Source organism: Spinacia oleracea, chromosome 6 (assembly GCF_020520425.1).
Source record: "Spinacia oleracea cultivar Varoflay chromosome 6, BTI_SOV_V1, whole genome shotgun sequence".
Lineage (NCBI taxonomy): Eukaryota > Viridiplantae > Streptophyta > Magnoliopsida > Caryophyllales > Amaranthaceae > Spinacia > Spinacia oleracea.
The window spans coordinates 101510180-101537381 of NC_079492.1; the positions used below are offsets into that span (position 1 = coordinate 101510180).

The window sequence follows — 27202 nt, forward strand, 5'->3', positions numbered from 1 at the left end:
TTAATATATATATTTTTTGATTTTATAATTATGGAACAATGTTAATTGGTCCCATTTGATATGATTTTTTTATTCTAGTTTTCTGTTTTTTAGAATGCTACAAATAAAAATATGAAAAACACAAAAGGTAGTTTCTAATTTTTTGTTGTCAAATTTCATAATTAACATGATAGTTGTATATATGACTTCTTTTTTAGCTCGTGGTTCAATCTGAATCATATGACTTTTAAAATCATGAAACCAAAAACTGACAGTGATACATTCATGATTCTTGTCCAATTTGACTTTTCCCTTGACAAACAACTGCTGTTTTTTTTTTTGTTTTTTTTTTTTTTGACATAGGCTCAAATTAACATAAATAAAAGAGTTTTACAAACTAAACAATTAAACTAAGGCCTTTATAAACCATTACGTATACTACGAAACAAACTAAAAACATATGCCTAACAGCTGCAAGGGTAGCCGACTCTTCCCATGGCGGTCCTTGATTATTAAAACCTTGTTTACACCACCAACAAGGTGTTATTGTGCCAAGATCACTCATGGCTGTGAAATCATTGCAGGAGATTGGCCAGTAGCTTAAGCAGTTAACATTAGGAGGTTCCTTAACTAACATGTAATACATGGAAAGCAAAGAAAAGAGTGGAAGGAAAACAAAGTGACAGGGAATTTGATTAAACCTTGTGATTAACACACAAGCATTTACAGTCACGGGACATGACTTAGATAGCATACTATGAAACCCCAAAAATTGGGGAGCAGCGCTCAAATAACAGATTTTGAAAGCATCGAGAACAACTCTCGACGCTAACCTAAACAGAGGATTAACAACAACAATCCTCTAAAACCACTTAACAACCAAAACCCCAATACCCAGGCCCTTCCTAAAACCTAAAACTTAGGTAGATGAACACAAAACACCGACCTCCAAGATCCCCCGGGAGATGACTATCTCCCCCATTACCATATTGCTCCTCCAACAGACCAAAACCCCATTACAGAGGAGAGGGGACCTTCTAATTCCTTAACCTCCCACCACTTATTAACAACTGTTAATGTATTAGAGTTGTTGTTTTCTCTAAAGATTTTACTCATTCCCCTTCTACCTCTCAGTAAGTGAAAGTGGCGGGGATGACAGAGGATAGAAATAAGTAGATAACTCACAAGTCACAATGCGTTAGTACAACCAACTACATGTTGGTTAAGTGGTGATTAAGGCTGAACTTTGTAGGGAGGACCCCCGTGTTAGATCCCCACAACAACAATTGGGAGGGGACTGTAACTTATCCACTCAAAACTTGCCCCGGATCCAGATTAGCCCTATGGGTGAACCGGGCGGTACACCAAAAATAAAAAAAAACAATGCATTAATACAAATTACAAATGTGGGCACACTATACCAAGACCTCATTGGTACTATTGTTATTAGTTTCAAAATAGTATTTATTTATATTTTATAAAAAAGTAAAATCTGAAAAACGATAATAGTAAAGACCGAATCTCTATTACTACTCCGTATTATCTTGTCAATAATATTTAGCTTTGTGAAAATACTGTTGCCTCTATTAATTAAATTTTATATTATGATGCCAATATGACATGTTGCATGACTTGCATTCCATCAAAAAAAAAAAAAAAAAGGTACGAAGTATTCATCATTTTGACCAATTTAATTTGAATTATCCAAAATCTGTTTTTTTTTTTTTTGAAAAATCTTCTCTTAATAAAAAGATTGTCAACCTTTTTAGACGGTCGTTGCTTCAAGTATGCTAGTGGGTAAATGCAACATTCATTAAATTATCCCTCCTCTTTCTCTCTCTTTTCCCCGTGAATTTGCGCACCTTCTTCTCTCTATCTCTACTTTCTCTCTCATGATTTCTGCGCTTATCATCACAATCTCACATTTCCACTTCTTCGATCTACATTGCGTTCATCATCATCATCATCTTCTAGGGTTTCAATTTGATCGCCAATTTTTGACGCCATTGCAGAGCAATACTTAGCGCTTCATTTCATAAAATATTACCATCGGCATTCGTCAACTCTGTACCTGTAATTTTCCGACATTGTGTTCCTTGTGTCGTCGATTATTTGACAAATTTCGGTGTTTGTTTTGGTTCCGATGAATCGGCGGCGATGAGGTGGAAGAGGAGAGAAAAATGGAGGTTAGATCGGACGGTTTGCAGCAGGTGAGGTATGATAAGGTTCCGGTGGGGCCGATGTTTGAGAGAACTAGGTTAAAAGTTTGGTTTATTAGGGTTTGTTCCAGCATATTGTTGTGGACTTGTTTGGTTCAGCTTGTTGCCTTTGGTGAGCTATGGAATCCTCATTTCTTCGCTGGTTTCTCACATAGATTTTCATATATTGCTACTATTTCGCCGAATGTTCCTCCTCCACCACCTCTCTTACCTATAAGTAAGTTAAAAATCACTTCTTTTTGTTGTTAAGAATACTGCAATTTGTTGAATTATTATTAGTTTGCTTGATGTTATTATTTTCTCAATTTGTTGAAATTTGCCCTTGTTGGGAAAATATGTGGGGTATGGCCGATCCCGAAATTTGGTTGAGGACGGATTTGGGATTCGACTTTTTGGAATAACGGCTGTGCCTGGATCCAATGCTTTTACTGTAAAGATAGGATTCCGAATCTGCATTGCAGTTTTACCTGCTGTCCTGCCGAGGTGACAAAGCCTTACCACGGTAGGGGGGGGGGGGGGGGGTGAAGTGTGCAGAGTGTCTGAATCATCAAATTGGACGTATTTGTTTTACTACAGAGTTTATAACACCAATTTGATGACTGAAAATAAATTTTAGATGCATGTCATAAAACATAACCTTTCATATGTGAAAATATACATTGTATTTGTTAATGTAAATAGGATATCATCGCTTTGATATGGAATTGGGGCATCACCACCGCTACTTGGAGCGATAGAACTACATGCTAGATATTTCTTAATCTCCTGAGTGTCATCAACAGAGCAACATAGAGTCTCAGAAGTTAGTAGGTTTGGGAAAATGAGATCTAATCAGAATTCTTTAGTGTGCTTTTACTGTATATACTAAGGACACTAGAATTTAGTGTAGAAATGTGTAATTCCGTTTGCTTTAGGGTTTTCCCGTTGATCAATATTTATAAATGCCACTAAGGATACAACATATTATGGGAAGGATAATATTTACTCCATCCGTTCCTAAAAGACAAACGTTTTAGCATCAGTACAATAATTTAGGGTGAGGAAAATGAGTCTTTTTATGTGTCTTATAACTAAAATCATTACTCCCTCCGTATTTATTTAAGAGATACACTTGGCCTGACACGAATATTAAGAAGAAGAATTGAATGAAATAAAATAATAAAGCAAGTGGGGTTGGTAGATATTTTAATAAGTAAACAAGTGAGGACCATGTCATTTTGGAGGGTGGGAGGTGGGGGTGGGGTTATGAAATTGTTTGTTTAATATGATGGTGGATCATAGGGTAAATTAGATGTATTATTTAAGTAGATGGTGGAGTTGATAAGTTACTAAAAATTGCAAGTGTATCTGTTAAATAAATACGACCGGAAAAGGCAAGTGTACCCCTTAAATAAATACGGAGGGAGTAATTAAGAAAATCAATTTCAATATTTTGTAATTGTTAATATTTATTGGAAATATTCTTCCTCAGAGGTCTCTTGGAAATACTCATATTTCTATTCTTGTTAGCCATGTGCATGTCTTTATATTTCGCACTCAATTCCATAATAATGACCGGTATTTTAGTGCATTAATTTAAATAACTACAATGGAAGTTATATTGATATTCTAAAGACGACACTTAGTTAAGAACGAAAGAAGTTAGTTAAATCGACGCTTAGAAATGAAGAGAGTACATAATATGAAGAAATCTTGAGAATCTTTACATATTCTCTATCATTGCTAAATAACTGTCACTTTAACTAACTTCCTCCATTTGTAAATAAGTGTCTCTTTTTTAGAATATCAATATTTCTTCTTTAATAAATTAAGTTATTGCACCAAAATACTAGTCATTGTTATGGAATTGGGTGAGAAATATAAAGACATGTATAGGAAATAGGAAGATGGGGAAGTTAAGTTGATGTCCTTAATGAATGATTATAATTATAGGAAGAAAACATCTCATCTCCCTCCCACCAGTTATTATGCAAATGCTAAAATGGCAATTATTTAGAAATGAAGCACTAGTTATACACAAATAGCTCAACGGAAGTAGAGTCAGATTATGTATTTCTTCTTTTGATTTCTTTCAGATTCTTCTTTTTTTCCTCGAATGCATTGTCTGCCTAAGATGTGGACAATTGGCAGAGGTCATAGTTATGTTTATGATGCATGGGAACGGCAAAAATCAGTCTCCTGCCGTTTCGGAAACGAGAAACGCGTTTCGAACTTTCAAAACAACTACGAACCTTGTCCTCTTTTCATGGAACGTTCCTAAATTTCCGAGATAAAGAAACGCTAGAGAAACATAATTTGAGCTTTATAATTCTGTTTCCCTCTTATTGCAAATGTTATTGAAGCAGGAGAGGGAGGAACCATGAAAATAGTTAGATCTAGAAACAAAAAAGAAAATAAAGCAAGAAAGAAGAAAGTTCGAACCTAAAGTTTGGGAGTGGACAAAATCAGCTGGAAAGGTTTGGGAGTGTTTGGGAGTAGACAAATCAGCTGGAAAGGTTTGGGATTGTTTGGGAGTACTCCGCATATTTTTGGTTTAAGAAAGAAAGAAACTACGGCGTATTAACGTTTTGGTATGAAAACTTGTCAAATTTGATGCTAAAAGATAGAAAATATTAAAAATTATATATTTTTTAAAAAACAATTCCGTGTCCCCATTTCTTACTGTTTGAGAACTCCCCGTATCCCCGTGTCGGTTTCCGTTTCATGGTTCCGTGCAACCTAGGTGTTGTATGAAGGCTTGTATTCATGGTTGTTTAAAGATACTTTGACTTTATTGACGGAGATTAAGAGAAGACGTGGACAATTTACTTTTCTCATGTTAGAGATAAATATATTTGTAGAAATTGTAATAGGAAATTACTTGCTGAGTTTTTTTGCTTGGATATTTGAGATTATAGTTGTGACTAGGATATTAATCACATGTTTTTAACTTTTTGCGCAAAGAAAGAATAGAAAAAAGTGTTACTACCACATATACAAATTTTGTTCCTTCCTGGAAGGTTCGGGAAAATGTTGTGGAAGACTGAGTTTTGGTGCAACTTTTTTGTCCTATTAGTTACTAGTGTACATCTCTATTATACTACCTCCATTTCACAATAGATGCACTATTTGGACTTTCACGCTTATCAACCCGCATCTTTGACCATTATTTTCTGTAGGATTTTTTGATAAAAACCACCATATGTTTTACCCACTTTGAGAATGACCACCTAATACTTCTTTTTTTGTAATTTATCACCTTAACTTTACCGACTTCTTAAATTGCACCACCGCTTAACAATTTCCGTCCAAAATTCCGTTTTCTCCGTTTTCTTCCTCTATATCTCTCCTCGATAGGCCCGGGTAATCTTTGAAATTTCATCGTAGATTAAATTACAAAGTCGATGTATGAATTTCTCTCTATTAATTGTAGGTTTAGTTATTTTTTACAGTTGAGAGATATTTGAGATTATGAGCAAGGTTTGAGGAGGAGTAATGGAAAAATCATGGAGTTATAGGGTGGAATTGAAGGAAATTAATAGGTAGGGCCAAGTTGGATGGAAAAATAGATGGAAAACGTTAAGGGGTGGTGAAATTTATGAAGTTAGTAAAGTTAAGGTGGTAAAATTAAAATAAAAAAGTATAAGGTGATTGTTCTCAAAGTTGGTAAAACATGTGGTTTTTATCAAAACAATCCTTTTCTGTAATTATCTATTAGTAAAAAAAATTTAAAAATTATATAATGAAAATATGCATTAAAAACTATTCTAACAACATTTTACATATTCATATTTATTTTCTGTACATTAGTGTAAAGGAAGTCAAAGTTAATTAGTGAATAATGCAAAAAAAAAAACAGTGCATCTATTGTCAAACAGAGGAAGTGTAAGCAAACTTTGAGGACTTGGTGTCCCCCTTATGAAATTCCTATTGTTCCCTTACTAACGTGTCAAATTTATTTAAACGAAAAAAATACATCTATGTTTGGGAAAAATTATTTCAAACAAAACAAATATATTATCATTAAGTATGCAATTACTCATCTTTCCAATTTTTCATATAAAACATCACGCACAACACTAGTCCATTTTATAAGATAACTTACATTTTAGTAAAATGTTTTGGAAAATGTCTTTTTATATAATTAAATTGATTTAGTTGCCAATAGTTTTTCTTCAATGGATATAAAAAGTTTGTCCTTATATAGTTGTGGCGTTGAGTGCCGTATGTACTTGTACTGATTTTTTTTAAAGCTGGTGTTAACCTTATGATTTGTTTTAAGTGGAAAAGTATCTTGTGCAACTAAACAGGAGAGCTGTTTTGTCTTGCTTTGGGGCTTATGTTTCCTTTTCAGTTTTGTAGTTTCTGGGACTGCTTTTTAGTTCTTTCCTCTGCTTGGTAAAATATCCTTTCTCATGTAGAAATTAGTGATGTTAAGATATTAAAAGTGTTCAATTAGATGATCAATTCTGTTTTTACTGGTTGCAGGAAACTACACAAGTAATGGTTTTTTAAGAGTGACATGTAATGGAGGCTTGAACCAAATGCGTGCTGCGGTTTGTGTTACTTTTTTTTAAAGTTGTCAATTAGTTTTTCTGATCTGTTGATCTTTACATCAAAGGTTCTCATCTTAGGTTTTCTTGTCTTTCAGATATGTGACATGGTGACAGTTGCTCGGTTCTTAAATCTCACTTTGGTTGTCCCAGAGCTTGATAAGACATCCTTCTGGGCAGATACAAGGTATATTTGATGCAAATTCTGTATAATTCTAATCCCTTCAAGTTCTGTATAATTCTTATCTCTTCAAATGCATTTCTATTTGATGCAAAATCTGTATAATTCTAATCCCTTCAAATTCTTACTGCAGTGATTTCGAAGACATCTTTGATGTGAAACATTTCATTGATTCCCTTAGGGACGAGGTTCGGATCATCAGGAGGTTACCAAAGAAATATAATAGGAAGTATGGATTCCAGCCGCTGGTTATGCAACCGATTAGCTGGTCCAACGAAAAATACTATTTTGAACAGGTTTGTTCCTCTTGTCGATTACACTTTAAAGAACAAGCTGAACAACTAGAGAATGATTTGTGGATTACATAAGAAATAAGATTTTCATGCGGATATTTTGTAAATGTGGAACCCAAATATAAAACAATCTATGTAGCTATGAACGTCTTGATAAATAATTTAATAAACCTTAGACTTTGTGTGCTCATTGTGCAAATACGTATGGTCTCAATATTTTTTCAAGAGATGGCAAATGATAAACTTTCGGTAATATGTGGAAGAACATCTTGTTATAAAAGTTGATAAATCTTTTAATGTAATGATTTGGATCAAGGTTATGGTTTATTCCTTAGATTAGGGCTATGTATTGGTCTTCTACAAAATGGTTGGGTTTACAAAATTAATGGTGTTTATCAGTCTACCGTTAGTGGTTTCTTTTTCTTGTTTTTTTTTTTCAAGAGTTATATGTATTTTGGGGGAAGCTGAGACTATGAGAGCTTTTGTGATACATCTGAAAATTGAGAAGATAATCGTAAGCTGATGAATTTTGAAAGACTTCTGGAGATGTCTAAACAACTGGCATGCATATGTTATTTTATACTATCCACTCTAATCTATAAGGATTGTTCTATGCATTCTAATCCTTAAGGATTTTTCTATGTCTAAACAACTGGCATATGCTTGAAAATAAAGTGTAGAGTTCAGATTCTTTTAACTGACTAGACACCGTTTGGAAATGATATGTATTTTGGGATCCATAAGGACATGTGCTGCTGGTCTAGTAATGTCGGGTCTAGTGAAGTTAATTTGCTCTTAGAGTAATCACAATGTGACTCCTAAGCAGAGATGATATTTATGATGTTCTGAAAGCTTGAAGGTTAAATTCTCACTGTAATTAGGATTTGGAATTATTTAGTCACATTCTCAACTCAAAGTGAGATAACTTTTTGATGTGGATATGTCATGTCATTTGGCGGTTGGAAATGACAGAGAGGGAAACGAAGAATGTCCTAGTTGTGCTTGCTTTAAAACTGATAATCTGACGTTTCATTATCTTGGTTGAAGCTTTGCTTGTTTGACCCTGGATTTTTTCTGATAGCCTATGTGGTGATTTCTTACGAACTGTCCAAGTTATTGTGACCTGTTAAGTTGGTTCATGAAAAACAATTGCCGTCAGGTGAATATGAAATGAGTCGACTACTTGACTTTATTAAAAATCTCTTTCTTCTCATACATTACTATTCTTGCCTTATGGGTATTATGCAGGTTCTGCCTCTTTTTGAGAAGCATAAAGTCCTACATTTTAACAAAACAGACGCACGTTTAGCAAACAATGGACTTCCTCTTGAATTTCAGAGACTCAGGTGCCGTGTTAATTTTCAAGCCCTGAAATTCACTCCTAAGATTGAGGCTCTGGGACAAAAATTGATCCATCTGCTTCAAGCAAAGGGGCCTTTCGTTGCTTTGCATCTGAGATATGAGATGGACATGCTGGCTTTCTCTGGTTGTAACCATGGCTGCACTAAAGAGGAAGCTGAGGAGCTTAAGCAAATGAGGTTTGTTTGTTGATATTTTGCTAAGCATGTTTGTCTTTCTGTATTATGCTATGATGTGAGTAATGGTCATAATTATTGGTTATGGTATACTTGTGATTTAATCTATGATATTCGAGTTTTTGAGTGTCTTATTGGTAATCAATAATTGTTTTCCTAGGATAATTGTTACTCCAGAAATGAGGGTAATAGCTCCCTCTTCCTTCTCGCTCCCGCACCACTACACAATGCTTTCTATCTCCACATCAGTCTATCTTCATTTTCATTTATTTGTAAATTATTCCCCTCTTAGCATGCCCTTAAAATTTCCATTTGGGGTTTACATCTTGTATCCATGGCTCCATGTGGTTGAATTACTAGAATGTCTTCAGCTGTATGTGTGATATTTTAGCAATCATTACAGTTCGATGCCCAAAAAAGCCTCACTTTTATGATTCGCTGAGTATAGAGTAGCACAGCACAATAATTGCACCTTCAAAATTAAGAAAAGAGCAAAAATAACAAAAGCCAGGGAAATGAAAAAAGGATCCTAGAAGATTTATATTCGCTGCTCTTAGTTTGGGCAATGCCGAACTGCCAGTTTGGCTTTTAAAAAAGCGAAATTTTGGCACTGGATTACCTTATAAAAATAATGTTGGCAACAAATAAACTAACAGGAGTTGACAGGTCTAAAGAGGGGGGGGGGGGGGGTGGGAGCAACAAAGCATACCTTTTCCCTTTGTCTACCTTTTTCTAAATATATTGTAATATGTAGTATAACATTCTAAATAATGATATAAAAAAAAGCTATTTCTTAACTATTTAGCCATTTATTTTCATAAAATTTGCTTTAAATAGTACGGAGTACCAACTACCAATGATGGGTTCTAAACAATACAACCTTAAGTATTTGTTGTAATTATTGTGTGCTACATGATATGACGGGGACCGGAGTATGAAATTAAGAGAATATTCCGACTAGGGTAATATTTATTATTAAAATTTTAATTAAATGACCATAATTATTAGTTAAGTAGTCCCTCCGTTTTGCTGAGTTATACTCAGTTACTGTAGCAACAACAGAAACCAGGGAGAACTCAAGAGAATTATTAAATATTATCGGGTCTCACAAAGTGGAGGTGAGAAGAGATATAATATTAATAAAAGGTTGACATAAATGGAATAAATTAAAGGTGAGCAAAACTTAGAAAAAACACCTCAAAACGGAAAGTGAGTAGAACTTAAGAAAGCGGAGGGAGTACTACGTAACAATATTCTATTTGAAACTACTAAAAAATTAATTAAAAATAAACAAAATGGTTAATTAAAAAACAAAAATCAATTACAGATAATCAAAATTTCCCACTAACAAAAATCAATTTAAATACAACCAAAAGGTTAATTAAATAACAAAAATTAATTTATAGCTATCCAAAATTATTGATAAGCTAACCAACATTAAACTTTGCTCCAAATTTGATTAACAATTTTATTAGTTGCAAAATAATTTTACTTAATTTTATTAATTGTAGAATACAGAGTACTTTTTCAGTGGTAATAATCCCTTATTTTCCTACTCTGCTCACCATCACATCATTTATCACACTTATTAAAAGTTGGTATCATTTACAGCAAATACCTAAGTTCGTGTTATTTAGCACCAATCAGCGTAATTGGTATTATTAAAAGCCACTTTCCCTTTATTTTCTCAATCTATAATCCATTAAAATTGATTTTGTTACTTTCTGGAACTTTTCAATAGTACTCCCTCAGTCTCAATTTAATCGTCACACTTTTCTTTTTAGCCCGTCCCAATTTAATTGTCATATTCTTTTTATGGGATGGACCCACTAATATTTTATTACCTCTATATTCCCACTATCAAAACTTATTTCTCCACTATCTCCCATTACATCTACTTTTCTATTAAAATATAAGCCAACATCTACTTATCGCATAAAACTCTGTGACACTTTATGCGACAATTAAATTGGGACGGAGGGAGAAGTGAATAACAGTGTAGGTGTTTCTGTGTTTCAAACGGGAAAATTTAGAAAAGTACAAATGTACAGTACATGTGCTAATTGTGGTCAACATTTAAGTGTATTTATTTAGGATATTTTTTTATCAAATTGTAGCTGTAATTTTGTTTATTCCTATATGGAAAACCTTGTACCAAAACTTTGTCATTTTGCCAGTGGGAATACCAATCGCTTAGCTTTCAAAGGTCCGAATTGGGGATTGTTTAAAGGAAGAGTTTGCACTCAACTCAAAGCGCATTGTTATTTTTAGAAAAGTTAATAGAATGAATCCCATATATCGGGGGGTTGTGCTCATAGCCTTGTACAATTCAAAGTTTCAATTATTGCCATGTTTGGGTGGTGTCTTCCAAACTCAGTCCTTAGCATGATTTATTCTCCTATTTTGTTCTTGCATGTTTTGTGAGTGTTTACCATATACATACTGTTAATACCTTGTATTAAAGATGATATGGGTTATGTAGTGATTAGAATTTTAGATGCACTTCCATGTACCAAACAATTTGCACTTATTCTGTTTAATTTTCTTTTCTCCTGGTATGAGGACATCTTGTCATTATTGTCTGTTCTCTCCTCTTTGACAAATTCTCTTTCCATACTTTAGTGAGAAAATAGTCTGTTTCCGATTTCAAAAGTTACATCCAAGTACCCAACTGTATCAGTTGTATTTTCTGGTTCCCTGATGTGATCTGGTGCTTTTGAATGACAAATTTTATTTAGCATTGTTGTATCTGCCTTTTACTAGGTATGCATACCCGTGGTGGAGGGATAAGGAGATCAATTCCGAGGAGAAGAGATCCCAAGGTTTATGTCCTCTTACACCAGAGGAGACTGCTTTAATTCTACAGGCGTTAAGATTTGATAAGAACGTCCAGATATATATTGCCTCTGGAGAAATTTATGGTAGTGAAAGAAGACTTGCAGCTTTAAGGGCTGCATTTCCTAATACGGTTAGTGACAAAGCGTTGTTGTCTTTTACATTGCTTTACCTTTGCAGCTATCTACTATTTTATCTGATTTACTGTCACTTTTACATATTTTTTTTGGTTGTTGCGATATAAAATATACTTGCGTAATCCAGAATAATTGTGAGAGGCTAATATTTCCTGGATAGTTTGTTGGATGTTTTGTATCACGTGCTTATTGAGTGGGTACAATCGTAGAAGTGATTAACAAGGTGCAAATGTGCAATATTTGTAACTTTTTGTGTCCCACTGACAGGGCTTTTCGGACTTCCTAGAGTACAGAGTTTTACCGTTTTGGACCGATCTGCTATAAATTATTAAGCTTTGGCTTGCAATTTGTTTTAAAAATAGTAATGGTTCTATGACTCATTGTGTTGAAGCATTAGGTGTATTTAGCCCTATAGCTACTCTAAGATTAGGCTAGTCAATGTGTGGAATGCGCTGAATCTGATCTGTAGTTTTCTTTGCCGTCTGAAGTGCATCTCTGTTTCACTACTACACTTAACTTTGTTAACTACTTCCATTTTGTCCATCATGGATAACAATTTCGAACTTATTTCCTGCCCCCTTGTTCTGAAGTCTACTGTCTTGGCCGTTAAGAGAGTTATTATAATGTTTATAACTGTTGGCTGCAACACCAGAATATGCCAAGGATTTCGACATTGTCCTTGGTTTTTGCTTGGGTAAGAAGGTAGAGAGATTTGTTGAGTAAATTGGAAATATTTAACGGTTTATGGCTGCTATAGGAAAAATTACGTGTTTGGCATGACCTGAAAGGCTGAAATCAACGTGGTTTAGTACTTCTGATCTAATGAGTTTGTGGGCAATATATTCATGTATTCCATAATTATGATTGCAGATTAAGAAGGATATGCTGCTTGATCCAGATGATTTACGGCAGTTCCGGAATCATTCTTCTCAAATGGCAGCCTTAGATTTTTTAGTTTCAGTAGCCAGTAATATTTTTGTTCCTACGTATGATGGAAACATGGCACGGCTAGTTGAAGGTCATCGCAGGTATCCTTTCAATCTTTTGTACTTCTCTTCGATATTGAACTTGTTTATTAAACAGAAATGAAACCTGAATGAAACTTTACGAACAACAGTGGGAGTTTCTCCTATAAATTTCTCAGAAAATTGATGCCGTAAAGGTTTTTTTTTTTTGAACAAAGGATGTCATAAAGGAGACGTCCATTCTTAGCATTTAAGTAATGGTGCTGACTATGGTAATCAACTTATTTCAGGTATCTCGGATTCAAGAAAAGCATTTTATTGTATAGGAAGAGGGTAACTGGATTGGTTGATTTACATCTGAATGGGACACTATCATGGGAAAATTTTGTTGATGCTGTTACTGAGGCGCATGTAAACAGATCAGGACAACCCATATTGAGGAAAGTTATTCCTGATAAACCAAAAGAGGAGGATTATTTTTATGCTAATCCCCAGGAGTGCCTGTGCCAAGATTTGAATTGCAACGCAGCTACTAACACCAGTGTTTTACATTGAGGTTTCAAACTTTCAATCAACAAGTTGGATACTTTGAGCTAATTTGAGTGTCTTGGTTCTCAAGGGATTATGTGTAAGTTCCGGAAATCCTATACACAGTGATACAGATGCGATCTTGTGAATTCTCAAGAAAAGTGGAAAGAAGGAACAGGAATTCCAGCTTGTGCAAGTTGCCCATGATGGTTTTTGCGGTTGCAGTCTGATATAAAACTGATTTAGTCTCTTATCAAATCCAGATTCATGATACTTTTTGTGGTGAAGGTGGAGTTTAGTGTTTTAGCAAATCTAAAAACTAGGAGGTTGCCTCAGTAGGATACATTAGTTTGATGGCATGTTTGGCTTGACACGTGTCTGCCAAGTGATTAGGAGAGATAGTTCACCAAGAGTAATAGTAATAGTAATAGTAATAGTAGGTATAAACAGAATTCATTCTGCAAAAGCAGTTTGGTTCTCTTTCCCCCCTTTTTATCCCCATCCCCATAGCTTTCAGCAGAGCAGTAGATTTTGACGTCTTCAGTTTTCTTCTCCCTAATTTGTAAAGTGTAATTCATTTTTCACCAATCAAACTCCATAAAAGTTAATATAAATTATGAAATGTAAGTGTCTGCTTAGAAAAATCTTTTGTCTATAGGTGATCATACTGGTAATGAAGGAGAAAGACGCATCAGCTTTACTCGTGATAGGATGATTGCTACTTATAATACTACTAATCAATTATCAAGTACCAATGACAAAATGGCAGTGTTCTATTCAGTATCGTTTTTCATTTTTTTGTTTTTTACCCTATAAATATGACTATTTTTTTAAGATCATGGTTCAATCTAAATCACGTGAATTCCCATATCAAAAACTAGCGATGAGGTTTGAAGTTTTTTGTTATGGGTTTTATAATGTTATTTTATTTTCATTTATTTTTTTAAAAATAAGTGTTCTATTCCACTGTATAAATAAATAAAAAAATTCTAATAAGTTTAGATACGAATAGAAACACATGAAAGTTAGATAAATAAAATCTTCCATTAATGATCTGGCTCAATAATTTCTATGATACATAATTCAAGTGTTAGACAATAGTATGTAACCTAGGAATTTGCCAAGCTAGTGCATGTTCATCCAACAGTGAATATTCTTCCTCCATGTTCATCTTTTTTGATGCTTCGACGACTGGTGATTATTGTCGACCCTATTAAGGAGTTTGTCGAAAGTTTGATTAAAGATTTATAAAACATGGGCGTAAGTTGAAAGTATGAATGTGGTTTGTTATTAAGGAGCGGAGGGAGGAAGTAGTTTGCATTTTGATTGTAGTTTCCACTTTCAAGTGAACATTACAGCAAAATCAATCACTATTGTTCTACAATTTCAGGATAATGATTTTCTCAAGTGAAGTGAAGTGAAGTAAAGAAAAGCAAGTAGAAAAGTGTTCTATAAATAATTAGACCTCTCCTATCCAGGGGAGTTTCTCTCCCTGTGCACCGGCCAATCCAAGATCCTTAAGCCTCCGTTCTTGGTAGTATTCGTAACCACCCAATTCCATCTCTCTTTCTTTGAATTCCTCATCAATCTGTTGCAACACCTTCTTTTCCCCTAACCTTATAGTTATAGCAATCTCAAGCCTCGGATCTATATCACCTTGTGCTAACAGCTTCTCATCCTACATTAATAAAAATAACAACACATTCTTGTTATTGTGACACAAAGAAAGAGATAAATCAATTATAAGGTAGTAACTTACCTCTGCAATGGTACTACTGTAACCAGAAAGAGCAGATGTACAAGCATCACGAATCACTTGGCATATGAGCTCCTCATTGGCAGGGCTAATAGGAAGATCAAGATGTCCCCATATAGAATTCCTGAATATAGACTCCAACAGAAAAGCATCTTCTCCACCAAGTGCAACAAGCCTTAAATATGGTAGCATATTTGCAGGAAGTGGCTGTTCTAAAACAATATCAAAGTAGGCACTTTCCCCCATCCCATTTGACTCAGCTATGTCTACCTTGTCCCCGTAAAAGGAATCTGATTCAGGTATTTCCAGTGTTAGGGTGTATGCGTTTCGTTCTGATCTGGATTCCGTCAACCCATAATCTAAGGCTAATTCCGCATTGCTCTTGTTCAAATCGTATTGGATCAGAACCTGTTGAATTATTGATTCTAAGTATCTTGGACCATGATAGTAGCAGTTGACATTAAACTTAAGTGACTTATATATACTTCATTGTTCGATTCGAGAGAAAAAACACTACCTGGTCACCAGCCTTAACTGGGGTTGGATTCCTCAGTGAAAATACAAGTTCTCTAGAGAATAGACCAGCTCCTCTGATTTCCCAAGCATACTTCGGTGCTGTTATATCAGGACTGTGGTTAGCCTGTTGCACCCACTTTACATGTTAAATAAATATTCATCATGTATAATGCATAACATGAGAAAAAGTACATGTTTTTTTTTTTTTATAATGAAATTAGGAACAAGGAAAAAGATGATTACCAAATCGGCCAAGGGGATTAGAACAAGACTTTGGCCCTCAAGACGAGTAAATGCTCTTGATCTTAGCATTCCAAATGCCCAAAAGAAGTCATCTTGAGTTACATCAAAAGGGAATAGTTGCTTGTGGGGAACTAGTACTTCTTCCTCCAGTTTTGCAAACTCATTTGCTACTAACTCCTTCACACCCAATGTTGTGTTCAGCAACTGACTACCTGCAAGGATTTATAGTCTTATAGATCACTGTGAAGTAGGCAAATTTGAAACTACCAGCAAAAGAAACCCTTCATTGTCTACATATTGATTTATTTCTCTGAACAGGTCAAATAAGAGTGTTTTAGCTTGAAACCAATTTCCAAATTTAACATACCTCTAAACCACAATTAAAATCAGATCTATACTACTCAACATTCTTCATTTCAACACAAGATACTACCGTACAACTCTGGAGACTTCAACAGACATATAATACGACATTGAATTGGCTTTAGATAGATGAAGTTCGTCCTTGCTCCCAAGTCCCAACCCCCCGTGTAGGAATAACAAATAATGACAATGAAGTGCCAAGAAAGATGTGAAGCTGTTTGAAAAGCTCAGATCGATGACCCTTTACCAGACGCGTAGAAAGTTCAAAGAATCATAAAACTAGTACATCAAATCGACATGAATACTAGAGTACCGGTGTTTTGAATGGAAAATTGAATATAAGTCTCTACATAGACCAACTGTTTAGGTCAAGGTGCAAAAAGTTTCAAATACTGGGAGATATGCACGATTTGGTTTGGTTGATCAAATACGAAGCAGTTAAAACATTGACAAAAGAAATAGAGAAACAATGTCAACGTAAGGCTGCAGATATTTGATACACCACCTCCTCCCTATTGGATTTATAAGCAGTGTAACACTACGACAACATAGTACACCAGCATTCGATTCAGATTTCCATACACCAAAAACTAATCTTCAACTCAAAATAAAAACAGATGATACTCCCTCTGTACAGAAAACATGCTCACAATGACAGTGATTAAATTATTAATGTCAGAACTGAATCTGGACGAAGTTAGTAAAAACACTCCCATCTTCCGGATAACATTTACAGCATGATAGCGCAATCGAGTTAGTAATGCGACAACTAAATCCACCAATTAAACCGTTAAAATTGCAAACATAAAAGCTAAACTAAAAACATCAAACTAACCCAAAAAACATACCAATAATCACAAGCACTTTTGAATAGCATAATCACAAGCAACTCTAAGTCGAAAATCGAAACTAACCTTGAAGCTCAGAGAGTTCCTCTTCTGACCTGCTCTGCAAAGCAACAACCAAAACTTCATTTAGCTTAAAATCCACCAATTAAACAATTAAGATTGCAAACATAAAAGCTACCCAGAAACTAAAACCAGTCAAATTTACCAAAAAAACATACCAATAAATCGTTGAATTAGTAGAATCAGGCAAAATATCAATGTAAGGTTTCCAAGATGAAGAATTCCCCAATTTTTTCTCTCTCATCAGAAACAAAGCCACAGAAACCCAAGGCTTAAGACCATTACAAACTGACCCAATCTCTGAAGCTGCAACTGTATCTGGGTTTATCCAAAACTTCTGGGGCACCTCCAAAACGACCTCGTTTCTGGATAAATCTTTTTGGGCTACTAGTCCTAATCCTTCTGGGACAATACCTGGTTTTACAGGGCATTTTGGTGAGATAATTCCTTTGTCGGAAAGCCAACCCCAGAATTTCTGGATTTCCGGTGGTGTATCGGTTTCCGGTGGCCGGAAACATCTGATTGAGAGCGGGTTTTTGAAGGTGGGAGATGGGGTTGCGAAATGAAGTTTGGAGTGTTGGGTGGTTTTGAAAGGGTTGAGAAAGGTAGAGTTTGATGAGGGGATGAGAGTGAATAAAGTTGCCATTTTTAGCTCACTCACTCACTCACTCACTCACTCACTTTAAGATTAGGAATTTCCCAATCCAAAGGTTTTGTTGGTAGATGAGTTGATGATGACTTGTTTCATGGAATTCATGAGTCATGACATTATTCCTCGATTGGCTAAGAATCGGAGATGAGGATTTCAAAGAGATACTCCCTCCGTCCCAGATTAGTTGTTACACTTTTTTTTTTGTCCGTTTCAAATTAGTTGATACAATTCTAAATTAGGAAGGACCCCACAATTATTATTATAGTGTCTCTCTTCCCATTAACTTTTTTTTGTCCCCACACCCTCTCTCATTCAATTAAAAAAATACTCCATTAACTCCTATCACATCTACTTTTTCAATAAAATAACAATTGATAACCAAATAACCACTTAACACCTAAAACTTTGTGCAAAGGTAAGTGTAACAACTAATCTGGGACGGAGGGAGTATATTACTGTGATGGGTAGTTTTTTGTTTTTGTTTTGTTTTGTTTTTTTTTTTTTTTTGACAATAACAAGCAAACAACATCGCACTAGACTGCTTTCCTAGCATGAGTGGTTAGGAAGTGAGCGCTAGTGACAATATTACGATGGACTTTTGAGCAACAGAAATAATCAGGATTCTGTGCTAAATAAAGGATATCCTTCATGAGATTCGCTACCTTCATTTTTTCTTTTCCGGGGACGTGAGCATGGTGACAATTTCCATGCAATCCGCTTGTATTTCAATCCTGTTATGAATCTGTACGCCCTCTTGCATCGCTCTCCAGACTGCCATCATCTCTGCATGAACCGGAGGAATCGCCTGAACAGTGTCCATCCCTTTTGAAACCTGACCTAGAGCTGTATGTATGGCCCATCCAATACCCACATGAGCGTCGAACGGGTTAGTTGTTCCTCGGACCTTCTTCCAAGCGCCATCTGTAGTGATTATAGTTGGAGGCAGACCCCCGGCAGACCTAATACTTCAGTAGTTAACAACAGGGATTCCAGTTGCTTGAGTAACCAGTGATGAAGCTTTTTGGTTTTGCAGCTTCCGAAATCTACAACAGTGTTCCTGAATGAGAGAGTTGATTCGCTGAGGGCCGAAAGAGGTTCCCCCAAAGACTATTTCATTTCGATGTAGCCAGATACTCCTCAGAATGCTGAGAAACATGTCTCCTTCCTCCTTAGATGGGCTCCTCTTCCATAGCAAGCTAAGAAATTTTTTCATCCAAGTTGAATATCAGGATCTAGAGTTCCAACTCTAATGCCAAACCCTGACATTGCCCAGATTCTCTTTATAATCTCACAATCTCGTAGCAAGTGAGAAAGGGATTCTTGTTCACGATCACATAAGACACATGTTGTACTCAAGTACACCCCACGTTTGAGCAAGCCCATCTTGGTGGGAAGAGCATTCCACAAGACTTTCCATCCAAACAACTTGCACTTTTGCATCACTCTCATTTTCCAGAACTTTTCCCAAAACAAGTGTTCGATATTGACTTTGTGAGTGTCCCTAAAAAATTTACATCCAGACTAAACTGTAAAAATTGCAAATTCACTCCCTCCCCAAATCTTGGTGTCCTCGCGTACCTCCTTACCGACGTGTGTAGCAAGGATATTGCGAGTGATAGAAGATGGAAATAAATTCCAACCAGGTTTGAGTTCCAACATTTTTCCTCAGTAATCAACCCTGAAACCATACAAGGGTAGGGAACTGAAGGAAATAATGCCTTGGTCCAAGTATGCATTTAATGTTAAGTCTAATAAATGCGGTTCAGTATTAATTAACAAGTTAATTATTCAGTGAGATCAAGTGAGCTGAATGCCTAGCTAGAGGCCGCTTCAGTTCAAGTGGAATTAATGATATTAATCCACAGCTTACTCTTGACTGAACCCGTAGGGTCACACAAATAGTACGTAAACGGATCAAGTATTTAATGGCATTAAATACTCCATCTATGGATATTCGGAATCGACGGATCTTGGTTTCAGTGGGAGCTGAGATCGTCAAAGGCAAGAAATGAATACTCCGGAAACGATGATATTGCCGGAAACGGAAATATGGATCGTATCGGAAATGTAAATATTATCCAAGTTGTAGATGTTGCCGGAAACGGAAACATGGTACGTATCGGAAAATATTATCTGAAATGGAAATATTGCCGGAATCGGAAATATTACCGGAAACGGAAATATTGTCAGAATCGGAAATATTATCGGAATCGGAAAATAATTCCGAAAACGGAAATATTAAATATTTGTTCGAAACGGAAATTAATTCCGGAATCGGAAATATTAAATATTGTTCGTATCGGAAATAAATTCTGGAATCGGGAATTTAATCGGAAGCGCGTCGTACGAATTAGCATCGGACGAGACTTGCTAGACGAAGGCCCAACACGAAGCCAGGCCTACGCCCAGCAAGCCCAAGCGCCCAAACACACGCTGCCAAGCCACGCCAAGCCCAGCGCAAGGCCAGGCCCAACAATGGCCTTGGCGCGCGCGCGGGGCTGCGACGAGTGGGCTGGTGCTGTGCGTGGGCCGCAAGGCCTGCGTGCGGTGCTAGCGTATCACTCGAAGTGTGTTACTCGAATCCTAAGGCTACCGGGATTCGTCATATGATTAAATCTAATCCTAAAAGATTTAGTTTATTTAATTAGAGTCCTAGTAGGATTATAATTAAATAAATTAGTATCCTAATAGGATTCCAAATCCTTTTCCATAACTCTATAAATAGGTGCCTAGGGTCACATATTTATATCGAGGATTGAAGTACTCAAAGGTAAGATTTTCAAGCAAAAATCAGCCACAAACACTTGCCCTATTAGCCGAAATTTATAGTACCTTAAGGGCGATTCTAGTTGGTCAATCTTAAGGCGGATCCGGACGTGCTGTGGACTATCTACGGAGGGACGACACTTGGAGTCCTAAAGACTTGTTCTTGTTCGGTTCGGGCGCAGCTAGGGAGGGCACGCTACAAAGTGTATGCATCTGAATTATGCTAAATGATTATGTGTTAATAATATGTTTCCTGCCTTTATGGTTTTTCCGCATGATTTATGTTTATTCATATGTATCATAACCTAACAGGAACTGTTACCATGTATTGTTATTTTTAAACACAACCTTTCCTCAACGTAGCAAAGTGTCCTCCAGAATATTTGTTGAGCGTCCATTTCCAATGATGTTGACCATACCTACTTTGAAAGTTCTTGAAGCATTAAATAGGCTTCTATACCACCATGAAGTTATAGACAGATTTCTGTGAGAGCTAGCTTTCTCCATAGGTTGTTTTCCATACTTGCCCTTAAGGACTCTACTTACCAGAAGGTTATGATTATCACTTATTCTGGTTGCATTCTTAAAGAGGGATGCTTCATTTTGATGAAAAGGATTCGATCCTCAACCCCACTCCCCTCTCATTTTTGTCTATTTGCAAAACTTCCTTGCTCTTCCAATAGATTGGCCTTTATCTATTGATCTCGACCACCATAACTTAAGGAAAATAGAGGATACTCGACCAAGTACCTTTTTGGAATGTGGAAAACCCCTAGAATATGGGAGACAAGGGAGAAAATAACTGAATTGATTAAAATCAGTTTCCCAGCTTGTGACTTAGTACCAAACTTCTAAGAAGAGTTTCGTTGAAGCACCCTATCGACTATGATCAAGCAAGTGGGAAAATTCATAGCCTGAAGAACCTCCACAATGTAATACCATCCGATTATGTCATAAGCCTTATTTAGACCAATCTTCATAATTGCTGCATAATTTCCACGTTTTTTTCGATTTTTGACTGAATGCATCATTTCATGTGCAACACTTATATTTTCCGCCATTAACCGTCTTGGCACAAAGGCATTCCGAAGCTAACTCCCAACATCCGCTACTAACCGATTTTAGACGCCTGACCATACACTTTGTAATGACTTTGTAGAGTGTATTACACAAACCTATGGGTCTAAACTGGTTCACCATTGCAGGGCATTCTCCTTTCGTAATAATAGCAATGAAAGCTTTGTTCAGATCATGTGAGATTATTGAAGAAAATAATGCCCTTGGTCCGTTAAGCACCTTTTAATATTATTACGTGCTATATATATTATATAATATCTCATTTTTGCAATGTAGGTAAATATTATGTCGTTAATGCGGGTTATCCGAATATGAAAAGATTTTTTGCTCCGTTTAAAGGCCAACGATATCATATTCCTAATTATCGTCGTTCAACTCAACCTCCAACCTGTTATTACGAAGTCTATAATTATAAACACTCTTCATTAAGGAATGTGATTGAGCGAACATTTGGAGTATGGAAAAGTCGATGGAGGAAATAATAATTGATGCATTTTAACCCAAAATTTGACTTAATAACAATATTCAAGAGAAAAGACCTCTTTCAATAACAGCAAAAGCCAAATTGGTTATAATGACCTTCAACATATTACTGTTCAAGAGCATTTTAACCCTACTGGTACATAAGATACCAACCATATACCTTCAGCAAAGGAGCATTTTCCCTGTTATTTTGGTCATCGACATAAGATACTAATGTGTTGAACAGTCATGTGCAGAGAAAGAGCCATATAAAGCATCCACCAACAATGGGTCCATAAAATCATAACACATACTATGTCCCACACTTATTTGAGATATGACCTTTAAGGAAACAATCACCACTTTTAAGTGCTTGGATTTGAACATCGCTTTTCGGCTAATCTCTGAAGCCAATAGATCTTTTATTTGCCATGCTATTCCTACAGAATTTCGGTAACTATTCTTGAATTCTGATGGTCCTTTTCTATTGACATGTTTGCCTTGTCCTGTTTCTCTAGAGAGTTTGCTTTTCTTCCTCTTTGCAGACGGTGTTATGTCCCTGGGTATTTCAATGCTGGAGTATTCATTACACTTGATAGCAGTGTCTTGCAGGAGCCTTGACATGGCCTCGAACATATGGTCAAACCATTTGTAGGATATAACCAGTTTGTGTGCAGACCGCACTTCAGCTTGCTTTTCTTCATTATCAGACAAACTGTGACAATTTGAGACTGCAGCTAAGCATTTTTCGGGTAGTCCCGTTTCAGCAACCGGAGAGACAATAGAAATAATATCAAACAAAGACGATTGAGCATTCCCAAACACTGCAGCAGCCAACAAACCCTTGAGTTTTTCACCTGAAAATAAGTCCTTGAGTGGGTCTCTACGAAATGACTCATTTGCTAGATTCCTGCAAAGATGGTCTAATGCAATAAATATTCCCTTGATATGATCTGCATCAAGTCTATCAGATGCAAGGATTATATCAGTAAGAACTCTGACTAGTTCTGTTAGAGACTTTGAAGATGCTCCTTCTGACGAAAGAAATTCACAAAATCTTGCACCAGCCAGAGGAGACCTTTCAATTAGTGTGATAGTGCGAGTGCATGCCTCTTCTATTTTGACCTTTGCTGGGAAGTATGATGGTAAGAGCAGACGTACAATTTTTTGAGCAACAGGTGGTTGATCATTTGCAAGAGTAGTCAGTAGAACATCCAAATCGACCACCTAGAGATTAAACACACATCAACATTAGTCAACAAGGAATGAGAATAATAGGTGGCAATTACTGAAGATTACTACTGCTAAGTCGGCTCTCTCTTACCTTATTAACTGAAACCCTCGAACATCCATAATGAGAAGTAGGAGATCAGCCATAGCAATTCGAACAGAGAGAACCGGATCCATAATCATGCTACGCAATCTAGGTAAGAGGACTTTAAGGAGTTCATGGGCTTGAGGATTGCCCATCAAATAAATTATACCACTCAACAAGGAGAATCTAACCTCATTGGATACATCATGCGACATAGAGAGTTATTATTTTGCCACAAAATGTCAAACTTAACAAGCAGTTAGTAGAAAGTATAGTCAGCGAGTGAATGTCGGTTGATTAATATCATACTTGATCGCTCAGCAGACCTATGTATGATAAGGCATGTCTGAGTGACTGAGTCTCCTTCGGGGCCGCAGGGTAATTCATATTTATAGCTTTAGTCTCCTTCAGGAGCGCATTCCCCTAAAATTATGTTGAGGTGCAGCATCTCTCAAGCTTGCAGCCTTATTTGATAACAAGCAAAGGAGCCATAAGTAACCCTAAACATATGAGTTTATTCATAACTCCCTATCCAACGATTCAAGTTTGCATCATTAACATTAAAAAAAGCAGCAAATAATCAAATTGTAGTAAGCAAAACGCATCTGAGTTACATAATTAACACTAATCGAAAAGACAAAGAGGCAGGCAATCCGCAATACACAACAAACACGGAAATAATTTTAGTAATTTCATGATTAATCACTGTCCACATAAACTGGACAACAAAATGTGTACTTAAATTATTAATCAGCAACAAATTAAACTCTACCAAGTAGAAAACTTTGATGTCACATAACTCAAAATTTGCCTTAATTTACCTCTATGACAGTAATGGCTTCCTCCGCCATCAATTAGAAACAAATTTCCCAATTCAGTAACCAAAAAATTATCAAACCCCCTAAAACTAACCCTCCTGTGTAACTTCAACTTCTGCTGTCTCCTCCTCCGCTGCCTCGCGCTCCATTTCTTGCTTAACCTCCTCCTCAGCAGCTTTCTCCGCCTTTAAAAGGGGTTCATAATAATCCGAATGAGCAATCATACACTTCTTCAAATTTCCAGTAACGTCAAAGCATTTCTCAACAATATCTTCCTGATTCTTCTCCGAATCTTCCACACACTTTTCCCAAGCTATAAACTCATCCTTGCAACCTCCCGCTTTCATGAACAAGCAGAACCCACACTCCCCTTCTTCCTCTTCTTCTCCTTCTCCGCCATTTTCTCTCTCCTCGCCGTTGATATTCCGACTCTTTTCATCTGGGTTGACGGTTTCATTGGAGATTTCTGGGTATTGTGATTCGGGGATTTTGGGATCTGGGTTTGGATTTTCAGAAGATTTGGGATCTGGGTTTTGCGGGTTTGGGGGAGATGTGGACATGTTTAAAGTGATAGTTGTGGCGCTAGGGTTTTCAGATGATGATGATAAACCTGCTCCCATGGCTGAATTTTGGGGTTTTAAAGTAAAAGTAAACCCTTGCTAAACCCAGTGAAGACCAAGAGCGGAGTGTGCGAGTCGTGCGACAATTCTTTATTTCCTGGACTCCTGATTATTGGAACTTTAAAAAAGATTAAAGATGCATAAACAAGATGTCTTGGGGGAAAAGTCTTACAAGAAAGATCAACTTAAGAAAAGCTATGATGGACAAGGGGGCATTCTTCTCATCTGGCATTGGCGGAGTCAGAATTTTTACGATGGTGTGTCACCGCCATCTCCAATTCTTATAGCAATCAATTACTAATCCATGAATAAACACTATTAATAAATACTTCATTAAAAAAAATCGAGTAGAAGAATCGATAAACGTACTCCTATATTTACACAGATTTGTCAAATAATACTAAGATTAAACATATGTTCAAATATACGAAGTTGACGTGCTTTTTTTTTACAGTTTTACCTCTACAACTCTACTAGGCCACAAGTCGATTAATTGAAAATTTCAAAAGAAAAGGAGAAAATGCTACACATTACATGACGCATCATTTAACCATTAACTAGTGTGTTTCCCGAACGATGCCCCGGGTTTCTACTTTAAATAATATAATTTGATTTTAGTATGAATAATTGTTACTTTGCCTTAAAAATTATTTGGTATCCAACTAAATTTTTTTTTCAATCACGATCTAGTGAAAGTATAAAATAGTTGCAAGAGTTATTACATAGTACTCGTAATAAACATTCATTATTTCAAGTTATATGTATTTATTTGGAGTAAAAATCATATCAAGTAGTTGGCTAAGATGGTAAGATTTCTACCTTACATCTTGGTGGTCTCGTGTTCTAGCCTTGCCATGTGAAATTTTTGTACGTATATTCCTTGCTAAGTTGATGACGTGTCATGTTCTAGTGAAAGAGAGTTCCACGTGTCATATATACTTTGTTAGAAACGCCTTTTAATATATAGTATAGATTGCAAAATAAAAATAAAAGCAAATAAATTGATTAAAGTCACCCACGTGGTATATCTCATAAAGTATAGTAATATGCAATAATTTATAATAGTAAAAAGGTAAAAAAGACTCAGACCTCCTCTCTTTCTCAACTCCTTGTTCCTTTATTCAAGCTTCCATGGAAGATCAAAACCATGGTGTTTATCCTCTAAAAATCAACCAACGAAGAATATGAAGATATATATCTACTTGGTGAGATGTAACACCTTATATAGCAATTCTGAGTTGAACCGGGTAAATTTGTAACTTTTTTTTAACAAATACTACCTCCGTTTCAAAAAAATCTTTACCGTTACTATTTGCACGGTCTCCAATGCAATATTTAACTATTAATATATCCATTTTCGTATGTGAAAAAATTATAAAAATTTTATATTCTGAAAGTAAATACCAAGACCAATCTAACAAGATCTCACATGTAACGTTTTGATGTATATAATAGTGAGAATTTACAGTCAAAATTTTCATATTTTGGACACGTATTCCAAAGCGTAAAGAACTTTCAGAAACGGAGGAAGTATAATGGTGTGTCCCGTGACACACCATGGCACAACGATTTTCACGGAAAATAATTTACAATGGAAAACACAATTCTAAAATTAGTTTTCCGTTGTTTGGTTACATGTGAGAAAAATGGTGAAACAAAAAGAAAATGAGAGGGAAAGTAAGCATGTAGTGAAAGGAGTGTACAAGAGAGATAGGAAAAGGAAGGAAACCAGGTTTCCCTTCATTTTGAAGGGAAAATGGTTTTCCATCATTGGGAGAGCAATATATCTATCTATATATACTTTATTAAAACACAAGGCGTTCAGTCTAAGGCTGACAAGTCTCCCTGTGTAATAATTTTTAATTTCTTTAAAACTAAATTCTACAAAATTTACATTATTAGGTACGTTATGACTTTTGGTATAATCTACTATAGAATATTCAATCTACTATAATCTACTATAGAATATTCAATTTGTACGGATCAATTAGCCTATAACATCTACTATTCTACTATAATCAACTTTAAAATCTATTATAATCTACTAAAGAATATTCAATCTACTTTTTTGGTTGTGTATAACAAACTTACATTATTAGATCGTTAGAATGTAGTTAGCAAATCTTTTGATTCTAGAAAATATACGTACATAAATTTGGTATACAATTGATTTAAGTGCTAGAAAAAAAAAATGGCTGCAAACTTAAAATAGATCTAACCAAATTCATATATCGTATAATTTTTTTTATATTGTCATACAACTATATGCCAATAAAAAAATGATACCAACTAATTACTTATATTTGGTAAACTTATGTTTGGTAAACTTTTTAAAAATTACCCGTATCAAATACGGGTAATGTATGGTTTCAATAATTGCAAACATTTTAGTAATAATCTAAATGAGTTCTATACTTTATGTTATAATGAACCATATTTTTTTAAAAAAAATCTTTACAGTGAAGTTTCACGGTTACTATATGATACATAATAAATAGGTAA

At 35.6% G+C, this 27202-nt stretch overlaps 4 protein-coding genes across 4 annotated transcripts; 1 reads left to right on the top strand and 3 right to left on the bottom strand.

Moving 5' to 3' along the window:
* Positions 1-1775: 1775 nt before the first annotated feature.
* Positions 1776-13848, top strand: LOC110785062 (rhamnogalacturonan I rhamnosyltransferase 1). The gene is made up of 8 exons (XM_021989513.2): positions 1776-2415; positions 6666-6733; positions 6829-6917; positions 7045-7207; positions 8453-8742; positions 11503-11707; positions 12582-12739; positions 12967-13848. The coding sequence occupies exons 1-8, from the start codon at positions 2160-2162 to the stop codon at positions 13229-13231; spliced, it is 1494 nt and encodes a 497-aa protein (XP_021845205.1). The 5' UTR covers positions 1776-2159; the 3' UTR covers positions 13232-13848.
* Positions 13849-14469: 621 nt separating this feature from the next.
* On the bottom strand, positions 14470-17759 carry LOC110785063 (fructose-bisphosphate aldolase-lysine N-methyltransferase, chloroplastic). The gene is made up of 6 exons (XM_021989514.2): positions 17149-17759; positions 16997-17025; positions 15720-15931; positions 15478-15600; positions 14964-15368; positions 14470-14882 (listed from the first exon to the last, which is right to left on the bottom strand). The coding sequence occupies exons 1-6, from the start codon at positions 17634-17636 to the stop codon at positions 14664-14666; spliced, it is 1476 nt and encodes a 491-aa protein (XP_021845206.1). The 5' UTR covers positions 17637-17759; the 3' UTR covers positions 14470-14663.
* Positions 17760-21957: 4198 nt separating this feature from the next.
* Positions 21958-24221, bottom strand: LOC110785064 (uncharacterized). The gene is made up of 2 exons (XM_056831595.1): positions 24084-24221; positions 21958-23174 (listed from the first exon to the last, which is right to left on the bottom strand). Exons 1-2 carry the CDS (start codon positions 24111-24113, stop codon positions 22179-22181), a joined length of 1026 nt encoding a protein of 341 aa, XP_056687573.1. The 5' UTR covers positions 24114-24221; the 3' UTR covers positions 21958-22178.
* Positions 23937-24838, bottom strand: LOC130459066 (uncharacterized). Its single transcript, XM_056831596.1, has one exon. The coding sequence runs from the start codon at positions 24698-24700 to the stop codon at positions 24170-24172; it is 531 nt and encodes a 176-aa protein (XP_056687574.1). The 5' UTR covers positions 24701-24838; the 3' UTR covers positions 23937-24169.
* Between the last annotated feature and the right edge of the window lie 2364 nt (positions 24839-27202).